The sequence below is a fragment of the Primulina eburnea genome, chromosome 11 (genome assembly GCF_022965805.1).
Source record: "Primulina eburnea isolate SZY01 chromosome 11, ASM2296580v1, whole genome shotgun sequence".
NCBI lineage: Eukaryota > Viridiplantae > Streptophyta > Magnoliopsida > Lamiales > Gesneriaceae > Primulina > Primulina eburnea.
In genome coordinates this window covers 28,868,711-28,889,271 of record NC_133111.1, presented here as the reverse complement: position 1 = coordinate 28,889,271, position 20,561 = coordinate 28,868,711, and the positions used below count along the sequence as shown (strand labels likewise).

Below are 20,561 nucleotides of genomic sequence, written 5' to 3'. Positions count from 1 at the left end.
AAATAAATCGAAATAAACGTTAATATTACTAAATTTTTGTCAGTCATTTGTCCGATTGAGTTTACTTAGATTAGAAGTATCTGCGTCGAGAATTGTCCGGAAGGGAAAGACGATTAGCATTGAGAATTTCGACGTCGGAATGGAAATGGAAGGGTGTCGACGGAAGTTGGAGTCGAATGAATGGATTTAATGTTAAGATGAATTTAATGTTGTGAATTTAAGTTAATGATGTATTTACATTGTTTGGAGAACTTTTTTAAAAAATAAATCATACTGAGTCCCTTTTCCCTGTATTTTTTATTGTCAAATAAAAGTACGACCTAACCGTCGCCGAATTCACAGTATAATCTAAGGATCGGAGGAGGCGATGGCGGATGCGAAGAAACTGAGAAGCGAAGGTAGCACTAGCGGCAGTGGCGGAAATAGTGGGAGAGGTGAAAGCGTCGTGGTGGATGTGGGCCGCCGTAAAAGCACCTGTGGATACTGTAAATCTGGTGGACGTACCAGTATTTCTCACGGTCAGTTTCTGTATTTTGCTCATCTAGACTCAGTTATTTGTTTTTCACCGGTCAAGAATCAGTTATTTGTTTTTCACTGGTCAACTATGTACCGATTGCGTGAGTATAAAATCTGTTTAGATGTGAGAGGAGACATAAATTTGGTTGAGATTCGGTTTGATGATTTAGGTTTTGATTCAACGCCCTTTCACCTGTTTCTGGAGTAAAATGATTCGAGGATGCTGAGAAAGTAATGGAATTTGTTTGATCAAGGATCAAATTGATTCAACCAGACACAAGCTTACCTTTATCTCGATTATTCTTTGGTTCAAGCTCTGCATCATGATGTTACTAATTGGATACTTATTATAGAGTTACTCCATTATTTGTTTATACACTCACTTATATTTACATCCTTCGCTACTGCAGGACTTTGGGCACATAGTCTAACGGTTGATGACTATCAAGGTTGATACTTTAGATTTGTTTCCATGCATTTCGCTAAGATCTTACCTTATACAGTATTGATCTCCTTTTCTCTATAAGTTTGTTTGCTTGGTTTCTTCGATGATGTCATGTTCGGTCAACTTAATCACCATTCCCTTGAATTTTGTTATGGACCATGGAAAGAAGCCAATAACACAGGAATTCCAGTTGTTATTGTTATTGAACATGCATGTTCCGCTACTTTTTTTGTTATCACTAACATAGTATATCGATGAATTCAAGTTACTCAGCGGCAGATCCCAAATGCTTATTTCTATTTGTTATGTAAACTTTAGTCTTAATTTTATTTGTTGATATTCAATTTATCTCCATCACATTTAATTTTCTCACGGTTGCTTCTCTATAGCACTCCTCGACAGAGGCTGGAGACGATCTGGCTGTTTTTTGTACAAGCCGGAGATGGAGAAAACATGTTGCCCCTCTTATACCATCCGTCTTAAGGCCAGCGACTTTATTCCTTCCAAAGAACAAATTCGAGTATCAAAAAGAATGCAAAGGTATACTCATATTAACACAAATTATTGTCTGTAAGGTGGCATTTTTCTCAACTGTACTGTAGATGAGTTTTAAATCCAGCAACGATAGCCAAAAAGTGTTCATGTTCTGAGTGATGCATATTTGCATGATTATCTGCAAATTCAGATGTTTACATGTACACAATATGAGGTTTGCATTTTGCACTTGGTATTAATTAATGATTAGTATCACCATGAATAAAAATTCAAAATTCAAATGTTTATGCGCGGTCAACACAAGAAATGAATATGTATCGTCGATTGCTGATCAAGATAATGATGTCACTATATTTTGAATTCCCCCGCCCCAGGGCGAATGATTGTGGGGGCAAGGCCCAGGCTGGCCCATCACCTTATATATATATTGATATATATATATATTGATATATTGATTCATATTTATATATTCATTGTATATGAATTAATGAATTAATAAAAAATTTAGGTCCGGGCCCATATATTTTTTTCAACCTAGAAGAAATTTTTTGGCTTTCTTATTGTCTCTTGAGTTGAGTGGACGATGCAAGGAGCAAGAAACACTTGCAAGGTTTCAAAAATTCAGTCCTTCGTGATATTTAATTGGAAGATTAAAGTAAGTTTTAACTTTTTAATCACAAAATAACTTCTCTAGTTTTTATACAAATTGTAAATGGACATATTAGAATCACAAAATTACTTCTGAGAATTTATTAGAATAACAACTATTGAGTACTGGACATATTTTTTAGGTTTCTTGATGGCAAACTAGAGGTGAAAAATTCAGTTGAGTTAATTAGTAAGACAGAAGCTTCTGAGGGATCTTGCTGTAGTTTACGTATCTCGAATAAAAGTTTTGATGCAACGGATTCAATGAAAGTTGATTGTGAAGGTAAGGAGAAGGCCCATCTGTTTATAGATTCCTTATCAAGTGAGATTGATCATGCGGTACAGTTATGCATGGAGAATGGGGAGCTTTCCTCTGATTTCCAGTTGCCAAAGGCATCTGTCAAAAGAGTTGCTCCTGCTAAAAGAAAGTTGCAAGCAGTCATGCTCGAAGATCTCATATTCTCCTGCAATATTGCCTTCCAGATTGCAGCTACTTTAAGACGGATGAGGAAGGATGTTGAGGTTGTGAAGTCATCTGAACATGGCTCGGGGGTAAAGAGAGATTCATCCGAGCTCTCTCCCAAGACGATTGCAGAAATTTTGGTGAGCCATTTAAAGCAGCAGGCAGAATCTTTTGGTTTGTCTATCAGAGCTTGTAATGGACACATCAATTTCTATTCCGCTACAGGACAAGTTTGTTTCGACCAAGAAATAGGAAGGAGTACAATGTCAAAAAAACCTTCTACGGCGGACGAAGGTAATAACAGGCATTCAAAGAAATGCTGTGGAGCACCTCTGGGTCAAAGACTGAAGTTTGAAATTCGGTTGAAAAGGTCTAGCTTTGATTATGAAGAGTATTCCTTGTATAAAAAATATCAGCTTAGAGTGCATAATGACACCCTTGATCATGTCACTGAAAGCTCATACAAGAGATTTTTGGTTGATACCCCCTTGGTACATGTTTCACTAAATGGCAATGGTGCGGCACCTCCATGTGGTTTCGGTTCTTTCCATCAGCAGTATGTGTTAGATGGGAAGCTAATTGCAGTAGGTGTCATTGATATACTCCCAAATTGTTTGTCGAGCAAATATTTATTTTGGGACCCTGACCTCGCCTTTCTGTCACTTGGTAAGTACTCTGCTTTAGAAGAAATCGGGTGGATTAATGAGAATCAAATGCATTGTCCAAGTCTCCAGTATTATTATCTGGGGTATTACATTCACTCCTGCAGCAAGATGAGATACAAAGCTGCATATCGGCCATCTGAGCTTCTATGCCCTCTTCTATACCAGTAAGTATTACCTAAACAATGTGCAATAATTAAAATATAACATCTATGCAGAACAGATATGGCTACATCAAATGTTTTGATTTCATTCAGTACAGATGTAAATCTTATTAGATATGTGCTATGTATATTATTCTCTTTGAATTTGTACTCCAGATGTCAGTTTGGTTAACTTTAGCGAAGTTTAGTCTAGCATCTAGATTGTTCAGTAGGTTCTGACAGTAAAATATATTATTTTTGTATTACACGTTAGTCTAGTATCTAAACTGTTCATTCAGTAGGCATGGACCGTAAAATATATTATTTTTGTATTACACATTTTAGTATGGTTTAAACTTTAATGTGTTCTTAGATGTGCATATGAGATAGTAAACTTTGAACTGGATTTCAAATATTTTTCTGTTATTTGTTTATTTCATATACATTTATTTATTTAGTATGTTTATTAGTAAAATCTTTTGGATTTATTTGTATATAACTATAATAATTAACTAATATGTGTGCATTTGTGTGCGCGCGCGCACTCACACAGATATAAGTTTGGTATATATGCTTGTATTTCTATGAAATTTTGTGTACATACACAAAAATGTATGTGTTTGAATAAACATATATTATGTGTATACTGTATATATGTGTGTGTATTTTTGTATAATTTGTCCAAAAAGGCATTGGTGTAAATGATACCACCGCATTGCCATCCATTTTATTAAGTATACCCCTTATTACTCGTAGGGCGTGGTGAGATACATGAGTCCATGATTGACTGCTACACCCAGCTGGAAATTACCTCTCTTACGGTGCTCCGACTGGGTTTTTATAGCATTACAATTGTTGTTGGGATGAATTCACCCTACGCAGCAAAGGTCTAGTAGTTGTGTGATTGAGTACGGGAGAAATGTCTAATTCTTCAATTGATGGAGATTCAGGCAACTACTGGAATGAGAATGTGTGTGGACATTTTAGTTCTAATATTGGTGTTGGAGACTGAAAACTTTGAATTATCACTGAAAACCCGTTGAGTAATATATAGAAGTTCTATGCAACAGGCCATGTTAGCTTCTTAGTCTCTATTTTAGTCATCATTTCTAACTTGAGCTATATGATAGGTGGGTTCCATATGATGTTGTGAAGCCGTTACTTGATAGAAGAAAATATGTCCCATTGTCTGATTGTTCTGCTTTACAAAATGAAGATTCATCGCTGCCTGATGTTTTTGATAATATCACGGAAGAGGAACAAAAGGACTTTGTCCAAGACGCCTCAAGCGATGGTTTTGCGAACGAGGACGAAATGGCTGAATTGGACTCAGAAGATTCTGACGATGAAGCAGACTCAGAAGCTATTGGTGCAACTTCAGTGGAATCGGAAAATGCCGACCTCAGTGATTTGGTTATTGGATTGAGGGGAGCTCGTCTGAGATACGAGGTACATAAAATCTTGCAACACATGCATGAGTTTACCTTTCTTCTTATATGTTAATACTAGACGGACTCGAAGTTAAATCTCCTATGACGCGTCAAGCAATATTTTGTTGGAAGGATTCAGGAGGATCTTAGTACTTAATTGGGATAAAGTAGGTCCAGTCGTGGGATAACTAGGATAGTCACCTCCACTCAAATGAGAAACATTTTTTTTGCAAGTTTTCTAAATGTAAGTTTCTGAGAGAAAAATCAACTTACAGAAAAAGTCGCCTCCTCCCTCCTTCACTTAAAAGTTGTCACTCTTCACCTTTTGATGTATAGTCACCTCCACTCAAAGGAGGAAGACTTCATTGCAATTTTTCTAAATGTAAGTTGTCGAGAGAAAAAAAAAACTTATGTAAAGTGGTCTCCTCCATCATTCACCTGAAAAAGTTGTTACCCTTCACCGTATGTAGTCGTTTATGCGCCATCACATGAAGTGCCAACCGTTCAAAACTTTTCCAATGTTCATATGCTTTTGACAGGAAAAATCTCGAAGAAGATTCACTTTGCCTGTGCTGTATCATAATTTCCGTCTTATGTTTATCTGCAGAACATACGGCATGCATTTGATTCCACTCAGAGGAAGTTACTAGAAGCCCAGCTGCAGAGATATGTTCGCGTTGTGGGCACAGAACTTTCCAAGCAAATGGTTTACTCTCTGGGATGATTTCTTCACGGACGGATCTTTGTTTCAGGTTTGTTTCCTACACATGTAGCTTGATGATTCGCCAGAAGTTGCTTGTCCAAGTAAATTTGAATGTATTAATCACATGTTTTTTGAACAAGAATGTCCTAATAATTTGGTTATGTATCATTCAAGTGGGTTTGTTCTGCTGATTGAATTATCTTTGTTGATATTACAACGGCAAACTGTACATTATATTCTACAATACAATAAATTGTACTAATTTGTTCAGTTGAAAAAGTTTTTTTGATTTTCCTTTTTTTTTCGGCCGGGAATACAGATGATGGGCAACATTGTCGTTAACTTGAAAATTCTTGTGTTTAGCTTACTCAAATTTACATTTTGCAAAACCTAAACTTGAATAGTTGGGGGTGTTTAAAAACAAAAAAAAGGAGAGAACAATAAAAGCATGTTACCGATAATGAACACTTCCTTTGTCACAGTCATCTGTAGTTCAGTTTAATTATAAAATTTTACCATCCTCAACCTTCATCCACAATAAAATCAACACCTAGTTTTTCACAATCGAAGGTGAATGCGTCATTCTTTGTGGTGGTAAATAAGCGGGGTACACGGCCTGAGGTGAACTTTACTAGTAATGGATTCATGGAGATCGTTGCGGAGTCGGAGATGGCGTACGCTTTGGCGGAGGAGAATCTGTGAGGGCTCGTACTTCGTATTCAAAATTTTTGCGGAATTATTAAAAAATTTCTCTTTAAATAAATAAACTTGCAACGTATAAAAACTTTCGTAAAATAATCCAATAGGTTTAACATAAACATAACAGCGGAAATTGAATAATTTTTTAAACAATAACTTAAAATGAATAAAAGTTGTAACAAGAGTTTGAACATAAAACTGAATAACTAAACATGAGGTCCTCGGTTCGTACTACCGACGATCCGAGCTGACTTACTGGTCCTCGCTCTCAGCCTCTGTATCGTCAGTATCTCCATCAATCAACTCTAGTGAGTCTAAAGACCCATCATGTATATATCGTGAATAACAAATAAATACGTAATAAGATCGCATGCAACGTAAAAATATCATAAATTGAATCGTAACGTGATAACATAAACATGAGTAAACATAGATACGTGCATATCATAAAAATTGTACGTAAAGGCTTTGCTCACTACGAGCCATATCATATCATATCGTAATTTTCTGTAGAAATAATGTGTCAAAGCAAGTGGTCCACAACATAATCGCCTGATCAGACTAAACCACAGTATACTGGGCGGTAGAGATCACCACATCCCTTGGATTGGATGTCCGTACACGTACATAATCCTAAACCGGTCGTAAGTCACCGGGTGGAGAAGTCCTCGGTCACGCATCCCGGCTTCCAAACCCATACTACTTGGAGAGGTCACCAACTGCATGCGTCAGCTTCCGAACCCATAACATAAATGGCCACAAGACAGATCACATATCTAAAAAATAAAGCATTTTCATATTTTGCACGTAAATATACTTACAACCCTTATGCTTGGTTTAGTTGGATCGTTTCCCAGGTTCGCTGTGACGTAAATTATCGTGGGACTCATGGAACCATAATTTGACCTAAAATGCACCCGAATGAAGTATTGTGACTTAGGGACTTCCGAACGACTTGATACTCGAACCGTACTTAACCAACTTAATAAGTTATCAAATGTAATGCTCAACAATAAAATATCATGTCCGAACCACAATCAATGAAATTGATGAGATACGGCCATGCATGCATCAAAACCGAGCCAAACTAGACCATGAACTCTAATTTCAACCATGTCTCCTAACCAACCCGAACCAACATCAAACCAACATCTAGCCATAATTACAAAAAATGTTACTGGAAATATTAATTAAGGCGCAAAGGAACCAAAATCGTGAGGTGCTCTTACGAGAGTCACTTTGGCACTTCGTAATTACGACTTCTAAACTTAACCAAACGACAAACGGCTAAAAACACGACCTCCGTAACACATTAGGCATGTCTTAGTCCAGGGTTAATGACCATAGGCCAAACAAGAACCAAGAACAAGACTCAAGAGCCGAAGCTCACTGCTGCCGAAAACACACACTGGAGCAGCTTCTCACTTGCTGTCAAAATGGCTATTAAAACCTGACCATGGCTCAAACCAGTGGTCACAACACCTTCTTGACATGTTGAGGCATTGGTTAGTCCATGGCTAAGGGCCCTAGGACAACCAAGAACCAACCAACCACCTTAGAACAAAACAAGAACCACCCGAGAGCTTACTGTCATACACGACCAACCTGAGTTGTTTCTGTCCAAACGATTTGGGACATGTCTCAAGCCACTTAGGCCGACTTGACCACGTGCTAGGATTGCTAGGGAAGGGTCCTAGCCATGGCTACTGGCCCTAGGCCAGCCATGGCTCGAACACTATCCTACACAACCCATTGACAGCAAAAGAACCCGAAATGTGACACTTGTTTCTTACCTACTATTTTGAGCACTTAACTTACAGTTTTTGGGCTCCCTTGATCAAACTTGACCCTAACACACCCTAGGACATGACCATAAGCAGCCTTGGGAGCCTAGGAACCGAGCCAACCTGCAAATCAACAAAACAAGCAAGAAACGTGACCTGCACAGGATGGCCGAGAATGGCCTATGGTTCTCAAAAATATTTTCTTGTGGTTTCTTGCTAAAAATCGAAACCATGCACATATATCATACTAAAAATATGTAATACACTTGATTGATGAGAAAAAGGGAGAAAATACACATGCCTTAAGTTGTTTTTACAATAAACAACACGATACGTCGGACCGGGAGACACGGCAATGGAAATAAAGAAACCTTGTTATTGTTGCTGTCTTGGCCGAGAATGGGAGCTGCTAAACCTCTGAATTTTTGTGCTAGGGGGAGTGGAGAAGGTGGTGAAGGCTGATGGTTAATAAGGTGGTGCATGGGTGAGTAAATGATGTCAAGTTTGGGGAGGGGGGACATGCATGATGAATGGTTGTCATTTGTGTTGTTGGGGGAATTAAATGGTTTAGGATCGTGTGGAATGGAAATGACCGAGAGTTGGCTTTCCAATTAGTGTAGGATTTTGTTTAAATTTTGCTAAGTAGAATCTTAGGTTAGATAAGCTTGATTAAAATGTTAATTAAGCATATTTTTGATGAATTAAGAAGCCTACAATAAAGTGGTGATTAATTAATTAAACTAGACTTAATTCCACTTGATTTCATTAAATTAAATTATTTCTTAGCTCCGAATAAATTTAGGAATATTTTTGGATCATAAAATTCATCTTCGATTTCTTATCTCCGGTCCGGTCTCGCGTATATATCTAAAAAGTTAAAATTTGAAATACGCAATTTAAAATCCTTAAAAATAACGTAAATGATTTAAATGCAATTAAATCAACAAATTCTAAAACAATAATCATTTAAAATTAAATAGAAATTGTGCACCTATCTACGCATATTGGTTTTTTTTTTGGGTACTACAGAATCTCTCCAAATGTAGTTCTCCATGGTCAGTGAAGATGTATGAGAGACGAATGTTGTGTTGACCTCGTGCTCTTTGTGATCCCAACTTGATAAATCTTTTCGATGTATCATCTTCTGTCCTTGTAGAAAAGATAAAAGAGCAAATTATTAACAACTCTTCATCCTCAAACATAATTTTCTCTTCATTTCTTATTCCTAAATGTTTGTTTGAGTTCTCTAATTATTTAAAAATTTCAAAAATATCATCAATCTTCATAACTATGTTACGCATTATTGATATACTTATGGAACATGTTTTAGACATATAGCCTAAAAACATTCAATTATACTAGGTTTTCAGTCCTATATATCATGTTTGAGATGATTGATTTTTTTTTTAAGTGGCTCATCATGCTCCTGTATAATAAATTGAGAAGTTTACCTCTTTGACAGGAATGTCGTGCAGTTGTATCCATCGAGTTTTATAGATTGTTCCTCACAGTCCAACCACATAGTCGCAACAGATGGTTCTTGACGTAGATTCTTTCAACAACACTTAGCACAACATTGTTTCGTTTCCTACCTCGGGGTGTATGGTAAAGTTGTTCTATTTGAAAATAATACAAGAGACAAGCAGTAAACATCGGTCGTTTTATTCAAACATGCAATTTATTAATACGTAGTAATATCCTATAGAGGTGAAGAAATTTGTTTAGCTACTTATAGTAGCCGAAATTACGACACACATTCAATAAAGAAAACTATTTCAAGTTTATTTTGAGAGAAAAATGAATAGATTTCCATCTGTCTTGATATCTATAGAAATTATGGTGAATTTGAAATCTGAACAAATCTTGTGAATTATTATGCTAGTTGTGGCCGACAACATCTTGTGAGTGGTGGTCCTTTCAATCACTAGTTAGTGGCTTATCTTTATGGGTGGTTGAATAGTTCATCTTTCATTAATGGAGTGGTTGGATCATATGTATATTTTATCTTTGTTGAGGAATCTTCTGCTTTTGTATGGTTCCCGAGGAAATCGTGACTTGTGTGGTTGTTCACCACTTGGACTTGTTTCTGAATTATGCTTTCAGTCAAGATTTCCTCGGGAACCATACAAAAGCAGAAGATTCCTCAGCAAAGATAAAGTATACGTATGATCCAACCACTCCATTAATGAAAGATGAACTATTCAACCACCCATAAACTTGTTTCTGAATTATTCTTTCAGTCAGATATTATTTGAAAACATTTCCCAAATTCTGGCTCCTTCTGATTTGAGCATTACGAGCATATGTTTTCTGATCATCTTCCTATATGAGTCATGTTACAGAATTTCCGACGAGTTTCTTTGTTCTCTGGTAGTTTTTTTTCTTTTAAAACAAATCTTCTACAAAAAAAATTTGTTTTTCATGTCATAATGTCTAACAAGAAAGTTCCATTTACATATTTTTTATAAAATTTGAATGTAAACTTGACTGTCCATCTCTGTAAGACAGACCCATAGACGTCATGCCTTTCTGGTAGAGATTTCATGTTCAGTAAATGAAGCAACAATGGATGTTTCTTCTGCTAGAGAATCCTTGATAAATTTTTAAGTGTTTGTATCTGGCCTCCTTAGCTTGATAAAATGAAAGGTTTTGTGTGAGCTATTCTATACTGGTTCTGCTGTACTGAAGAAGTATAGCTCCAAATATCACCTCTTGGCAAATAATATTGTTTTTCCATGTTTTGCGTACTTCTTCTTGAATCCACTCAGGTAATCTTGAAATTTTTGTAAAGTTGTGTGATGTAGTATAAACTGAGGCAAGAGCCCCGAATCAAAAATAATGATCATATTTCAAAAATTGTTTTTACTAATAAAATTCATTTTCGTTGATATGACATCTTGTGGCTTCTGCTTCTGAGAATAGAGAACTGCAATAACTACATGGTTGTTCTTCATCTGGTGCGAGCTTTGTAAGAATTGCTACCCACCAATGATCACCGACATCCGTATATAATACTAGATTATCTTTATCTTATGGAATAACTATTTTTGGAAGATTTTTGCAAATCTTATTTAGTTGGTTAAGCCCTTTTGTGTGTTGTTATGTCCATATAAATTTTACACCTTTTTTCAATAATGGTCTGGACACTTTTATGTGTTTTGCTAGGTTCTTAATAAACATCATAGAAAAATTAAAAACTCCTGAGAAACTTTGTAGTTGTTACTTTTCTTCCAGTTTATATGGAAATTTATGTATTTTTTTCATTATGTGTTCTTGCAAAATTATTCCGGACTAATCGATTTCTATTCCGAGAAATTCATTTTTGTACCAATGACTGTTTTTTTTCCCAGATAAAATCAGTTCTTCTTTCTTACAAACTTGAGAAAATATCTAGGTATTTGATATGTTCTTCAATATTTTTAAATTCTATTAAAACATCATCAATATAGAAAAACATGAATTTGAAATAATCCTTAAATAAATTATCCATCTTTCTTTAAATATTTGTGGTTAATTAGTCGATCTCATTGTCAAGACTTCCCAAATATAGTGTCTTTGTGGTGTGGAGAAGGTTGTGAATTTATTGTTTTATTCTTATGTGCAGATTTGATAGAAATCGGACTTACAAACAAATTTAAATAATATTTTGGCGTTGTGTATGTAACTGATTAAATATTCTCTACTAGGTATAAAATATCTATCAAACTTCAAAATCTTAATAATTTCTTAGTAATTAATAACTAATTTTGTTTATTTTTTATCTCACCATGATTTTTTACAAGAAAGTCTGAACTGTTATATGGTGAAAGAGTGGGTCTCATGTGAGACCGTCTCACGGATCATAATCTGTGAGACGGGTCGACATTACCTATATTCACAATAAAAAGTAACTCTTAACATAAAAAGTAATACCTTTTCATGGTGACCTAAATAAGAGATCCGTCTCACAGATACGACCCGTGAGACCGTCTCACATTATTTTTTGCCATGGTGAAATTCCTTCTTTGATTAAACCAATGTCCAGATGTTCACTATAACAAAAATGAATTTTCGCAGCGCGCAAATTCCCTTTCTGCGGCGCACATTGCAAGCTTGATGCGATCATGGTGGGCCAAACTCCGAGGAAGGTGTGGAAGACATGGGAGTGCGTTTGGGAGCCGAAGAAATACCATTCAAGCATTTGTTTTAAGCGGCCGAGAGCACACGGACCTGTACACGGGGTCCGTGCCCTTTACATCCTGAGATGCGCGAGACCAGTGCCTACACGGACCTTTAGACGGATGCAGGCACGGGGTCCGTGCCCTATGTTATTGGCGAAGACAGTGTCTACACGGACCCGTACACGGAGGTGGGCACGGGATCCGTGTCCCATGTTTACAACTGAAGTTTATTTACCGAGTATACACGGACCCGGACACGGAGATCTGCACGGGGTCCGTGCCTAGTGTTTTCTGCGCGAATTATTTCCTTCTTTAGAGTTTTATTTTGTTAGGTAACTAGATCCTTGTTATCTTTTTGATATAAGACATATATTGGACGAAAATTTACACACAATATACATATTATTTTGAGTTTTATCAAACTTGTGAGATTTTTCTCACAACTTTTCAAGGCTTTAGCTTTGTCAAATTAAATCAAACTTATCAAAGTTTATAACTTTATGACGTTTGTCGATCGTGCTTGTGCGGATTGTCGTAGGCGTCGTTCTTCGAAGGTTCGTATCAAATTTAGATTGTTATTCTCGTGTTTATTTGTTGCTAAACTTTTCTAGTTTAGAGGTGAATACCACATCAAATTACTTGATTCAAATGATCGGGAAAACACACGTGTCTTATTATCGTAATTAAATAGAGGGTGCGATTGTTTAATCGTGTTTGCTATTTATTCGTACAAAGATTCACATCATTTGGTATCAGAGCATATGTTTATTGAAATCAAGTAAGGTATCTTGTTAAATTTCAGATCGGTGTTTTTTTTCAATCGTTTTCAGATCTGTTTCGTTCTATCGTTATTCAATTTTCGTGAAACAGTGTTTCTCGAAAATTAGGTCAATTTTCTTCATTTTTTTTGGGATTTTCGAGTTGTACTCGGCCAAAAAAAAAAGTACAAAATTTCGAAAATTTGCCTACACAATTTTTTTGATATATTGTTCTATTCCTTTTAGAGAGTCATATTCAATTGTCTCTCACAGTAAAAAAAATATATATATATTCCCTATATTCGAATTTCGTGTCTACACAGTCCAAGTAAGTCGGTCGTATTTGTTCACAAGTTTGAACCTTGATTGTTTGATATACCCAGAATACAAAGCTTGAGCACTTCCAAGAGAGCTTTCAAAATTTGAGTGACACACTTGAGTGCGAGTGACTTTTCTTTGGAGTGAACGGTGAGTATTTGTTGTGAGCAAACAAAATTGTGAGAAAAGACGAGTGAATTTCTTTGGAGTGACCGTGAGCATTTGGGTGAGGATTATTTTATTTCTACTAACCTTTTCTTGCAGGTACAAATTTGACATTAAATGCTGAGGGAGGTAGGAGGTAGTTCGAATTCGGGGTTGTCCAAGATCCAAATAGATGCGTTGATTGGGGATTTTAGTAGGATGATGACGACCCAAATGGAGTCGTTGCATGAGAGGTTGGGTAAACTTGAGGTTAGTGTTAGTGGGGGTAAATCTAAGCCTAGGGATTTGGGTGGAGGTGACGAGGAATATGATTTGGGAGGAGGCGATGAGAGTCAAAATGAGAATTGGGGTAGGAATGGAGGAGGTAGAGGATTTGGTAGAGGAAAATGGGAAGCCATGCGGGGTAGATATGAGGAGACTAGGGAAGATGTTCACATGGGTAGCATTAAGATGAAAATTCCATCGTTCCATGGGAAATCTGACCCGGAGGCATACCTAGAGTGGGAAAAGAGGGTAGAGTTCGTATTTGAATGTCACCACTACTCCGAACAAAAGAAGGTGAGGTTGGCGGTGGTTGAATTCTTAGACTATGCTCTCATTTGGTGGGATCAATTAGTGACCACTAAGAGGAAGTATAATGAGAGACCCATTGAGTCTTGGGATGAGATGAAGAGGGTCATGAGGAAGAGGTTTGTGCCTAACCACTATTATAGGGAGATGTTTAAGAGGTTACAAACTTTGAGGCAAGGGTCAAAGAGTGTTAAGGACTACTATAAGGAGATGGAGGTAGTCATGATTAGGGCCAATATTGAGGAGGATAATGAATCAACAATGGCTCGTTTTCTTTGTGGCTTGAACAGGGAGATTCAAGATCAAGTGGAGCTTAGGCACTACTTGGATCTAGACGAGATGGTGCAAATGGCCATAAAGGTGGAGCAACAACTCAAAAGGCGTGGAGTTGGCCGCGCCAATCAAAGTGGGAGCTCGTCAACTTCTTGGCGACCAAACGGGGCAAAACTTGATGAAAGTAAAGAGGTGACCAAACCCAAGATGGAGGCCAAGCACGAAACACCTAAGCAAGGAGTCCAAGGTAAATCTGAAACTCCTTCTAATCGTTCTAGGGATACTAAATGCTTTAGATGTCAAGGGTTGGGTCATATTGCTAGTGAATGTCCTAATAAGAGGGTGATGGTTTTGAATGCTTATGGTGAGTATGAGTCCCAAAGCGAGGGTAGTGATGATGATATGTCTGCATTGGAGGATCCTGTTAAGGGATATGAGGTGGTTGTAGGTGAATCATTGGTGACTAGGCGTATCATGATTGGCCAAGTCGAGGAAGAGGAGACCAATCAAAGGGGGAACTTGTTCCATACTAGGTGCTTTGTGAACGAAAAGGTTTGCAACGTTATTATAGATGGGGGAAGTTGTACCAACGTAGCTAGTTGTGAGATGGTGGAGAAGTTGAGTTTGCCTACTTTAAAGCACCCTCAACCATATAGACTTCAATGGTTGAATGATTGTGCGGAAGTGAAGGTTAACAAACAAGTACTAGTATCTTTTTCGATTGGGAAGTATAGTGATGAGGTTTTGTGTGATGTGGTGCCCATGCATGCTTGTCATATCTTGTTGGGTAGACCTTGGCAATTTGATAGGAAGGTAACACATGATGGTTTCAAGAATATGTACTCATTTTTCCTAAACAAAGAACCAATTGTATTACTACCTTTGTCACCAAAACAAATACTTGAGGACCAATTGAAAAAGAAAAAAAGAGATGAGGCCGAAAAAAAGAGTGTCCAAAAGAGTGAGATGACCTTTGAAAAAGAAAAAGAAAAATATACGGTCGAAAGAAAGAGTGAACAAAAGAGTGAGATGACCATAGAAAAGAAAAAAGAGAGAAAAAGAGGCCAAAGAAAAAGAAAAGAAAAATCATTTGATGGCCCAAAGAGTGAAAAGAGTGAGGTTGAGAGTTGTTTATTATTGCATAACCTATTACATGTACCTTTGTACAAAGTGGTTTACCCATATTGTGATGAAATCGCCGGTTCAATACCGAGCATTGCTATTTCTTATTTGCAGGATCGTGGAGTTATCATGACAAGGAGACAAGTGAATCATGTCGAAGGGAGAACCCAAAAGTTTGAGCCTAGAGAATGCAAGTGCAATCACGGCGAGGTAAGGTTAGTTGCCACTACAACAACTATGAGGTATGATTTTCTTCTTTACCTTAATTCATTGTTGTCTTGTCTTCAAGAATTATGGGAGCAACTTGAAAATGTGATGTTTAGGAGATATGAATGTGATTTAATCTTGTTGCCTAAGTGTCATAGAAATGAGAATGGAGGTGTATTGCGTGAATTAGATTCGAATGTTATTGATTTTGAGTGTTCAAAGATTGTCCAATTGACACTTTGTCATGGCAATGACCTATGTGCATTAGAATTAAATTCATGTGGTGAGTTAAATGAATACATGGATAGTACATTTAATGTGTCCTATTTGCATGATTTATATTTGATTAGGGAAGGTTTTGAGGGTTGCATGATTGAATATGGTGATCCTTCCATTCATGGTGGATATGTGTTTAAAGGGAGTAAAATTTTCATTTCATATTCATTGCATGAGACAATTCTTATTCCTAGTAAACTATGGGTGTGCACTTGTGTTGAAATTTTTGTCTTGTTAACTAGGTCTAAGAAGGGGAGGAATTTAATCTTCATGATGCTTAATGCAATATTAACATTATCATTCTATGTCATTCGTTATTTGATGTTTGAAGTAATTGATGATTACATGGAAAGGGCAACCAAGGAGTTGAGGTCCCAAAGGTCAATGACGCACATGGGGGATAGCACCTACAGAATTGAATTTCGAGGTAAGCATGTTGGTCACATAATCTTTGTTATTACTAACTTGCTTCATTTTTGTGTAGGTAGCAAAGATTTGAGGACAAATCCTTTTCAAGAAGGGGAGGATGATGCGATCATGGTGGGCCAAACTCCGAGGAAGGTGTGGAAGACATGGGAGTGCGTTTGGGAGCCGAAGAAATACCATTCAAGCATTTGTTTTAAGCGGCCGAGAGTACACGGACCAGCACACGGACCTGTACACGGGGTCCGTGCCCTTTACATCCTGAGATGCGCGAGACCAGTGCCTACACGGACCTTTAGACGGATGCAGGCACGGGGTCCGTGCCCTATGTTATTGGCGAAGACAGTGTCTACACGGACCCGTACACGGAGGTGGGCACGGGGTCCGTGTCCCATGTTTACAACTGAAGTTTATTTACCGAGTATACACGGACCCGGACACGGAGGTCTGCACGGGGTCCGTGCCTAGTGTTTTCTGCGCGAATTATTTTCTTCTTTAGAGTTTTATTTTGTTAGGTAACTAGATCCTTGTTATCTTTTTGATATAAGACATATATTGGACGAAAATTTACACACAATATACATATTATTTTGAGTTTTATCAAACTTGTGAGATTTTTCTTTCAACTTTTCAAGGCTTTAGCTTTGTCAAATTAAATCAAACTTATCAAAGTTTATAACTTTGTGGCGTTTGTCGATCGTGCTTGTGCGGATTGTCGTAGGCGTCGTTCTTCGAAGGTTCGTATCAAATTTCGATTGTTATTCTCGTGTTTATTTGTTGCTAAACTTTTCTAGTTTAGAGGTGAATAACACATCAAATTACTTGATTCAAAAGATCGGGAAAACACACGAGTCTTATTATCGTAATTAAATAGAGGGTGCGATTGTTTAATCGTGTTTGTTATTTATTCGTACAAAGATTCACATCAACACTGCACAACTACAAGCTGTTGAAAGTTCAAGATTATCCGTGGCGTACGGGGGCACGCCACGGATACTGTTAGCCGCGGCGCTCATGTTCACCCCGATAATACTATTATTCGCGACGCGTATATGCACGCCGCAGATATTATTATCGATAGCACGCGCACGTACGTTGCAAATAATATTATCTGCAGGGTGTAATGTACGCCGTTAATATTCATATCCGCAACATGCAAACAAATTCTACATCGTTCGTTTGCAAGCCGATAAAATCAAATTCGTTAAGAAAAATCAATCGAATGGACAAAAACGATAAACCAAAATTTTACAAAAAATTTAGTGCATTTTTAAGTTTAATTAACACGAAATGGATAAAAATCATTGTTTTTTTGTATATCAAATCAGAAAGTCTGAAAATCCAAAACAAGATACAGAATCTGTAACAACTAGCTGGTACATATATAACAATGATTAAACTTTCAATATACTCAAATCAGTAGAATATTTATTAATCACACAATACTATAAATTTAGATAATCATGCTACCGTGCTTCCTATTGCGTCCTCGAGAAACTGCATTTCATCATTTGGTCGGATTAACAATGATTAAACTTTCAATACACTCAAATCAGAAGAATATTTGTCAATCACACACGCTTCTTTTTTATTCACTTGGTACCACTCATGCAAATATTGTGCGTGTACAAACAAAATAGGCATATAATATATAACTACTCAACTTAGAATGGCAAATTTGATATACCATAAGAAGTTGCAAGAGTCACTGTTTACTTCTCTCGACTCCCAGACGCCTATTTTTCAGCTTTTAACCAAGTTGTCTAGATTCTTGCTTTGTTAAATACTCACTTTTATCACTTGCTCTAAAGCAAAAGCCCTGGCAAAAAGGTTATCAGTATTTGATTTATTCCCTGGTCATGACATGGGTATATTTTAAATGTGCAGAGGTGAGAAATGATACGAAACAAAGTAATTTACACTAGCAAATCAGCCATGTAATTCTATAATCTAAAGCATCATGAAACACACAAATATGCCTCCAGCAGTTTCGTCATGAGAAGTAGAGAAAAAATAAGTCTATTCAAGTTCTCAATATTCATTGTAGTTCCAACACCATAAATTCCAGAAAGAAAACTAAGATACCGGATCCAGTTGGAAAACAGAACTCAAATCAAACAACTTTGCAACTCCCATGAGATCTTTCAACGGAAATTTCAAGCCAATTTGTGGAACAAAGACAACGTTACGGTTCAGATTGATATCCCCCAAAATCGCACCTTTCCCGAAAATATTCCCAGAAAATTCCATATTAAGATTATCCAGTTGATCTCACTGTTACAAAGTTCATCATTTTTATCTACGCAATTCAAACAAACTTCAATTAATCCAGAGAAAATGCACACTAAGAAAGCGTTTATACCTATTTATCCAAAAAGGAAGGAAACTCAACGGAATTAAAACTTTTGTATCAATAAACTTCACTGATGCCACTCGGGTCGAACGGTGGAGTCGGGTCGGTAACTCTACCAGGTAAGCTATCAAGAATACGGGAAGAAATATGAGCTAAGACGGCGGACTGGGAAGAAGATTCTTCGTTGACCTTTGAAAGATCTGCCAATAAGAAAAACAACCACGTGAATGGGCGCCGGAGGGGGTCCCCGGCGTGGCCACTCCGATGCTTAAGTCAGCAGGGTATTCAAGCAATAAAACCAATGTAGCCAAGTGATGGCTGTGATATTGGTGTGCAATAAATGAGTGTGTTAAATGTTCATTAATATCTTAATGAAGGAATAAATGCAAAACCTGGTATTTATAGTGGAGGAAATAATGATGACTTCGTTTTTTGGGACGTGCGCATTAAATATACTAGGGCGGCTGATTATACCCTATTGTTCTGACATGTCAAATCATGTATTGGTCATATCTCATCTGTCCAGTCACTCATTAATGTTAACAGGTCGGCCGCGTGTATTTCAACATCATTAAATGCCTCCCTCGCTTCGAGATGTCAGAAGAGAAGTTATACCAGAACTCTGGTGCTATGTCCTGAATCAACCACTCGAGAGATGGGCTGTCCTGACCCGGGCATCGCTCATGGGCCTGACCCATGACCCTAGCATTCCCGGGATCAACTGCCCGGGACATATCGGGATATCATCACTCCTTCCTTAAATAGTCGGGCTAGAGTCTACTCGCTGTCCCGATTAGTCCCTTGTGCCCGGTCAGGAAAGCCATTTTGATACACCTTCTGGACTGAGCATAGCTACACAGACGTCGGTGTATGGTGAAGACTCGCGATGTACATCAATCAATCATATCTCCCACGGAATTAAAACTTTTGTATCAATAAACTTCACCAAGAATCACATCTGAAGCGAGCTAATTAATCGAATTCAAATCTCACCTGAATCGGCAAATTAATCTCGCACAGGTGTTCTGGAGTCGCTCGAATTCCTTTTTTTCTTCTCTTTCACGTGAGGGCTCTCACTCCAGATTCCAGAAATCCCCGTCTTTGGGCTGGCCCAAAATATCCGATTTTTAATTTTTCCAGCCTTTTTGAGTTTCAAAATTATTGTTTTAGGTTTCTTAAGGTCGTGGTACATTGTAAATTAAATTTTTAGAAGTTTTAGAGGCGAGAATGAATTGTGGGTAGGGGTGAGCAAAAATTCGGTTAAACCGATTTAACCGACCGAACTGAATTAATTCGGAAATTCGGTTCGGTTAATTCGGTTTCGAAATTTTCAAAAATCGGTTAATTCGGTTAATTCGGTTCGGTTTCGGTTTTGGTAAAAAAATATCGGTTTAACCGAATTAACCGAATTATTAAATAAATAATTTTTATTTTATTTTATTATGTTTTAAATATAATTTATAATATTTTTATATTTAATATTGTATATTATAATTAATTTTTTAAATTTTTTATGAATAAAGTGTTTTATTATGATTAAAATAGAATATTATTTATTAATTTTATGTATAATTTTTAAAATTTTAATTTTTTTACAATATTAATTATTAATTATATATATAATTTTTAAAATTTAAATTTTTTTAAAAAAAATCGGTTAATTCGGTTACCGACCGAAATAACCGATTTTAATTCGGTTCGGTTAATTCGGTTTTTGTGAAAATTCGGTTCGGTTCGGTTAGTCTAAAATTTTTGGTTAAATCGATTTTCGGTTAATTCGGTTCGGTTTTTAACCGAATTAACCGAATACTCACCCCTAATTGTGGGGGTGAGTTTTGCTACTTTAGTTCCTTTTTTTCCTTTTAATTAAATTTTTTAGTTTTAGTTTTTTAATGATTTTTTACAATATTTTTCAAACTCGTTGGGCTCTCATTTTTATAGCGCGCAA

General features: G+C 36.9%; 1 protein-coding gene and 2 long non-coding RNA genes across 4 annotated transcripts; 2 read left to right on the top strand and 1 right to left on the bottom strand.

The window, feature by feature from the left end:
• The first annotated feature begins 282 nt into the window (after window positions 1–282).
• On the top strand, window positions 283–5,775 carry LOC140804920 (arginyl-tRNA--protein transferase 1-like). 2 transcript variants are annotated; one of them, XM_073161077.1, is made up of 6 exons: window positions 284–518; window positions 927–965; window positions 1,351–1,501; window positions 2,248–3,396; window positions 4,503–4,821; window positions 5,410–5,775. In XM_073161077.1, the coding sequence occupies exons 1-6, from the start codon at window positions 368–370 to the stop codon at window positions 5,524–5,526; spliced, it is 1,926 nt and encodes a 641-aa protein (XP_073017178.1). In that variant the 5' UTR covers window positions 284–367; the 3' UTR covers window positions 5,527–5,775. The 2 variants fall into 2 exon arrangements, with proteins under 2 accessions (XP_073017179.1, XP_073017178.1); XM_073161078.1 differs by lacking the exon at window positions 927–965 and having other exon boundaries at window positions 283–518.
• A 1,594-nt stretch (window positions 5,776–7,369) lies between these two features.
• On the bottom strand, window positions 7,370–19,818 carry LOC140805855 (uncharacterized). The gene is made up of 4 exons (XR_012112385.1): window positions 19,607–19,818; window positions 17,948–18,079; window positions 9,440–9,604; window positions 7,370–9,132 (listed from the first exon to the last, which is right to left on the bottom strand). It is a non-coding gene; the product is annotated as an uncharacterized lncRNA (long non-coding RNA).
• On the top strand, window positions 9,614–18,587 carry LOC140805857 (uncharacterized). Its single transcript, XR_012112386.1, has 2 exons — window positions 9,614–12,094; window positions 17,207–18,587. It is a non-coding gene; the product is annotated as an uncharacterized lncRNA (long non-coding RNA).
• Window positions 19,819–20,561: the final 743 nt, after the last annotated feature.

Bases quoted from the DNA above. Each gene is read 5' to 3' on its own strand.
- LOC140804920 (XM_073161077.1), top strand. From the start codon at position 368: ATGGCGGATGCGAAGAAACTGAGAAGCGAAGGTAGCACTAGCGGCAGT. The intron at 966-1,350 runs GTTGATACTTTA...GCTTCTCTATAG, and splicing joins AACGGTTGATGACTATCAAG to CACTCCTCGACAGAGGCTGG. The intron at 3,397-4,502 runs GTAAGTATTACC...GCTATATGATAG, and splicing joins CTATGCCCTCTTCTATACCA to GTGGGTTCCATATGATGTTG.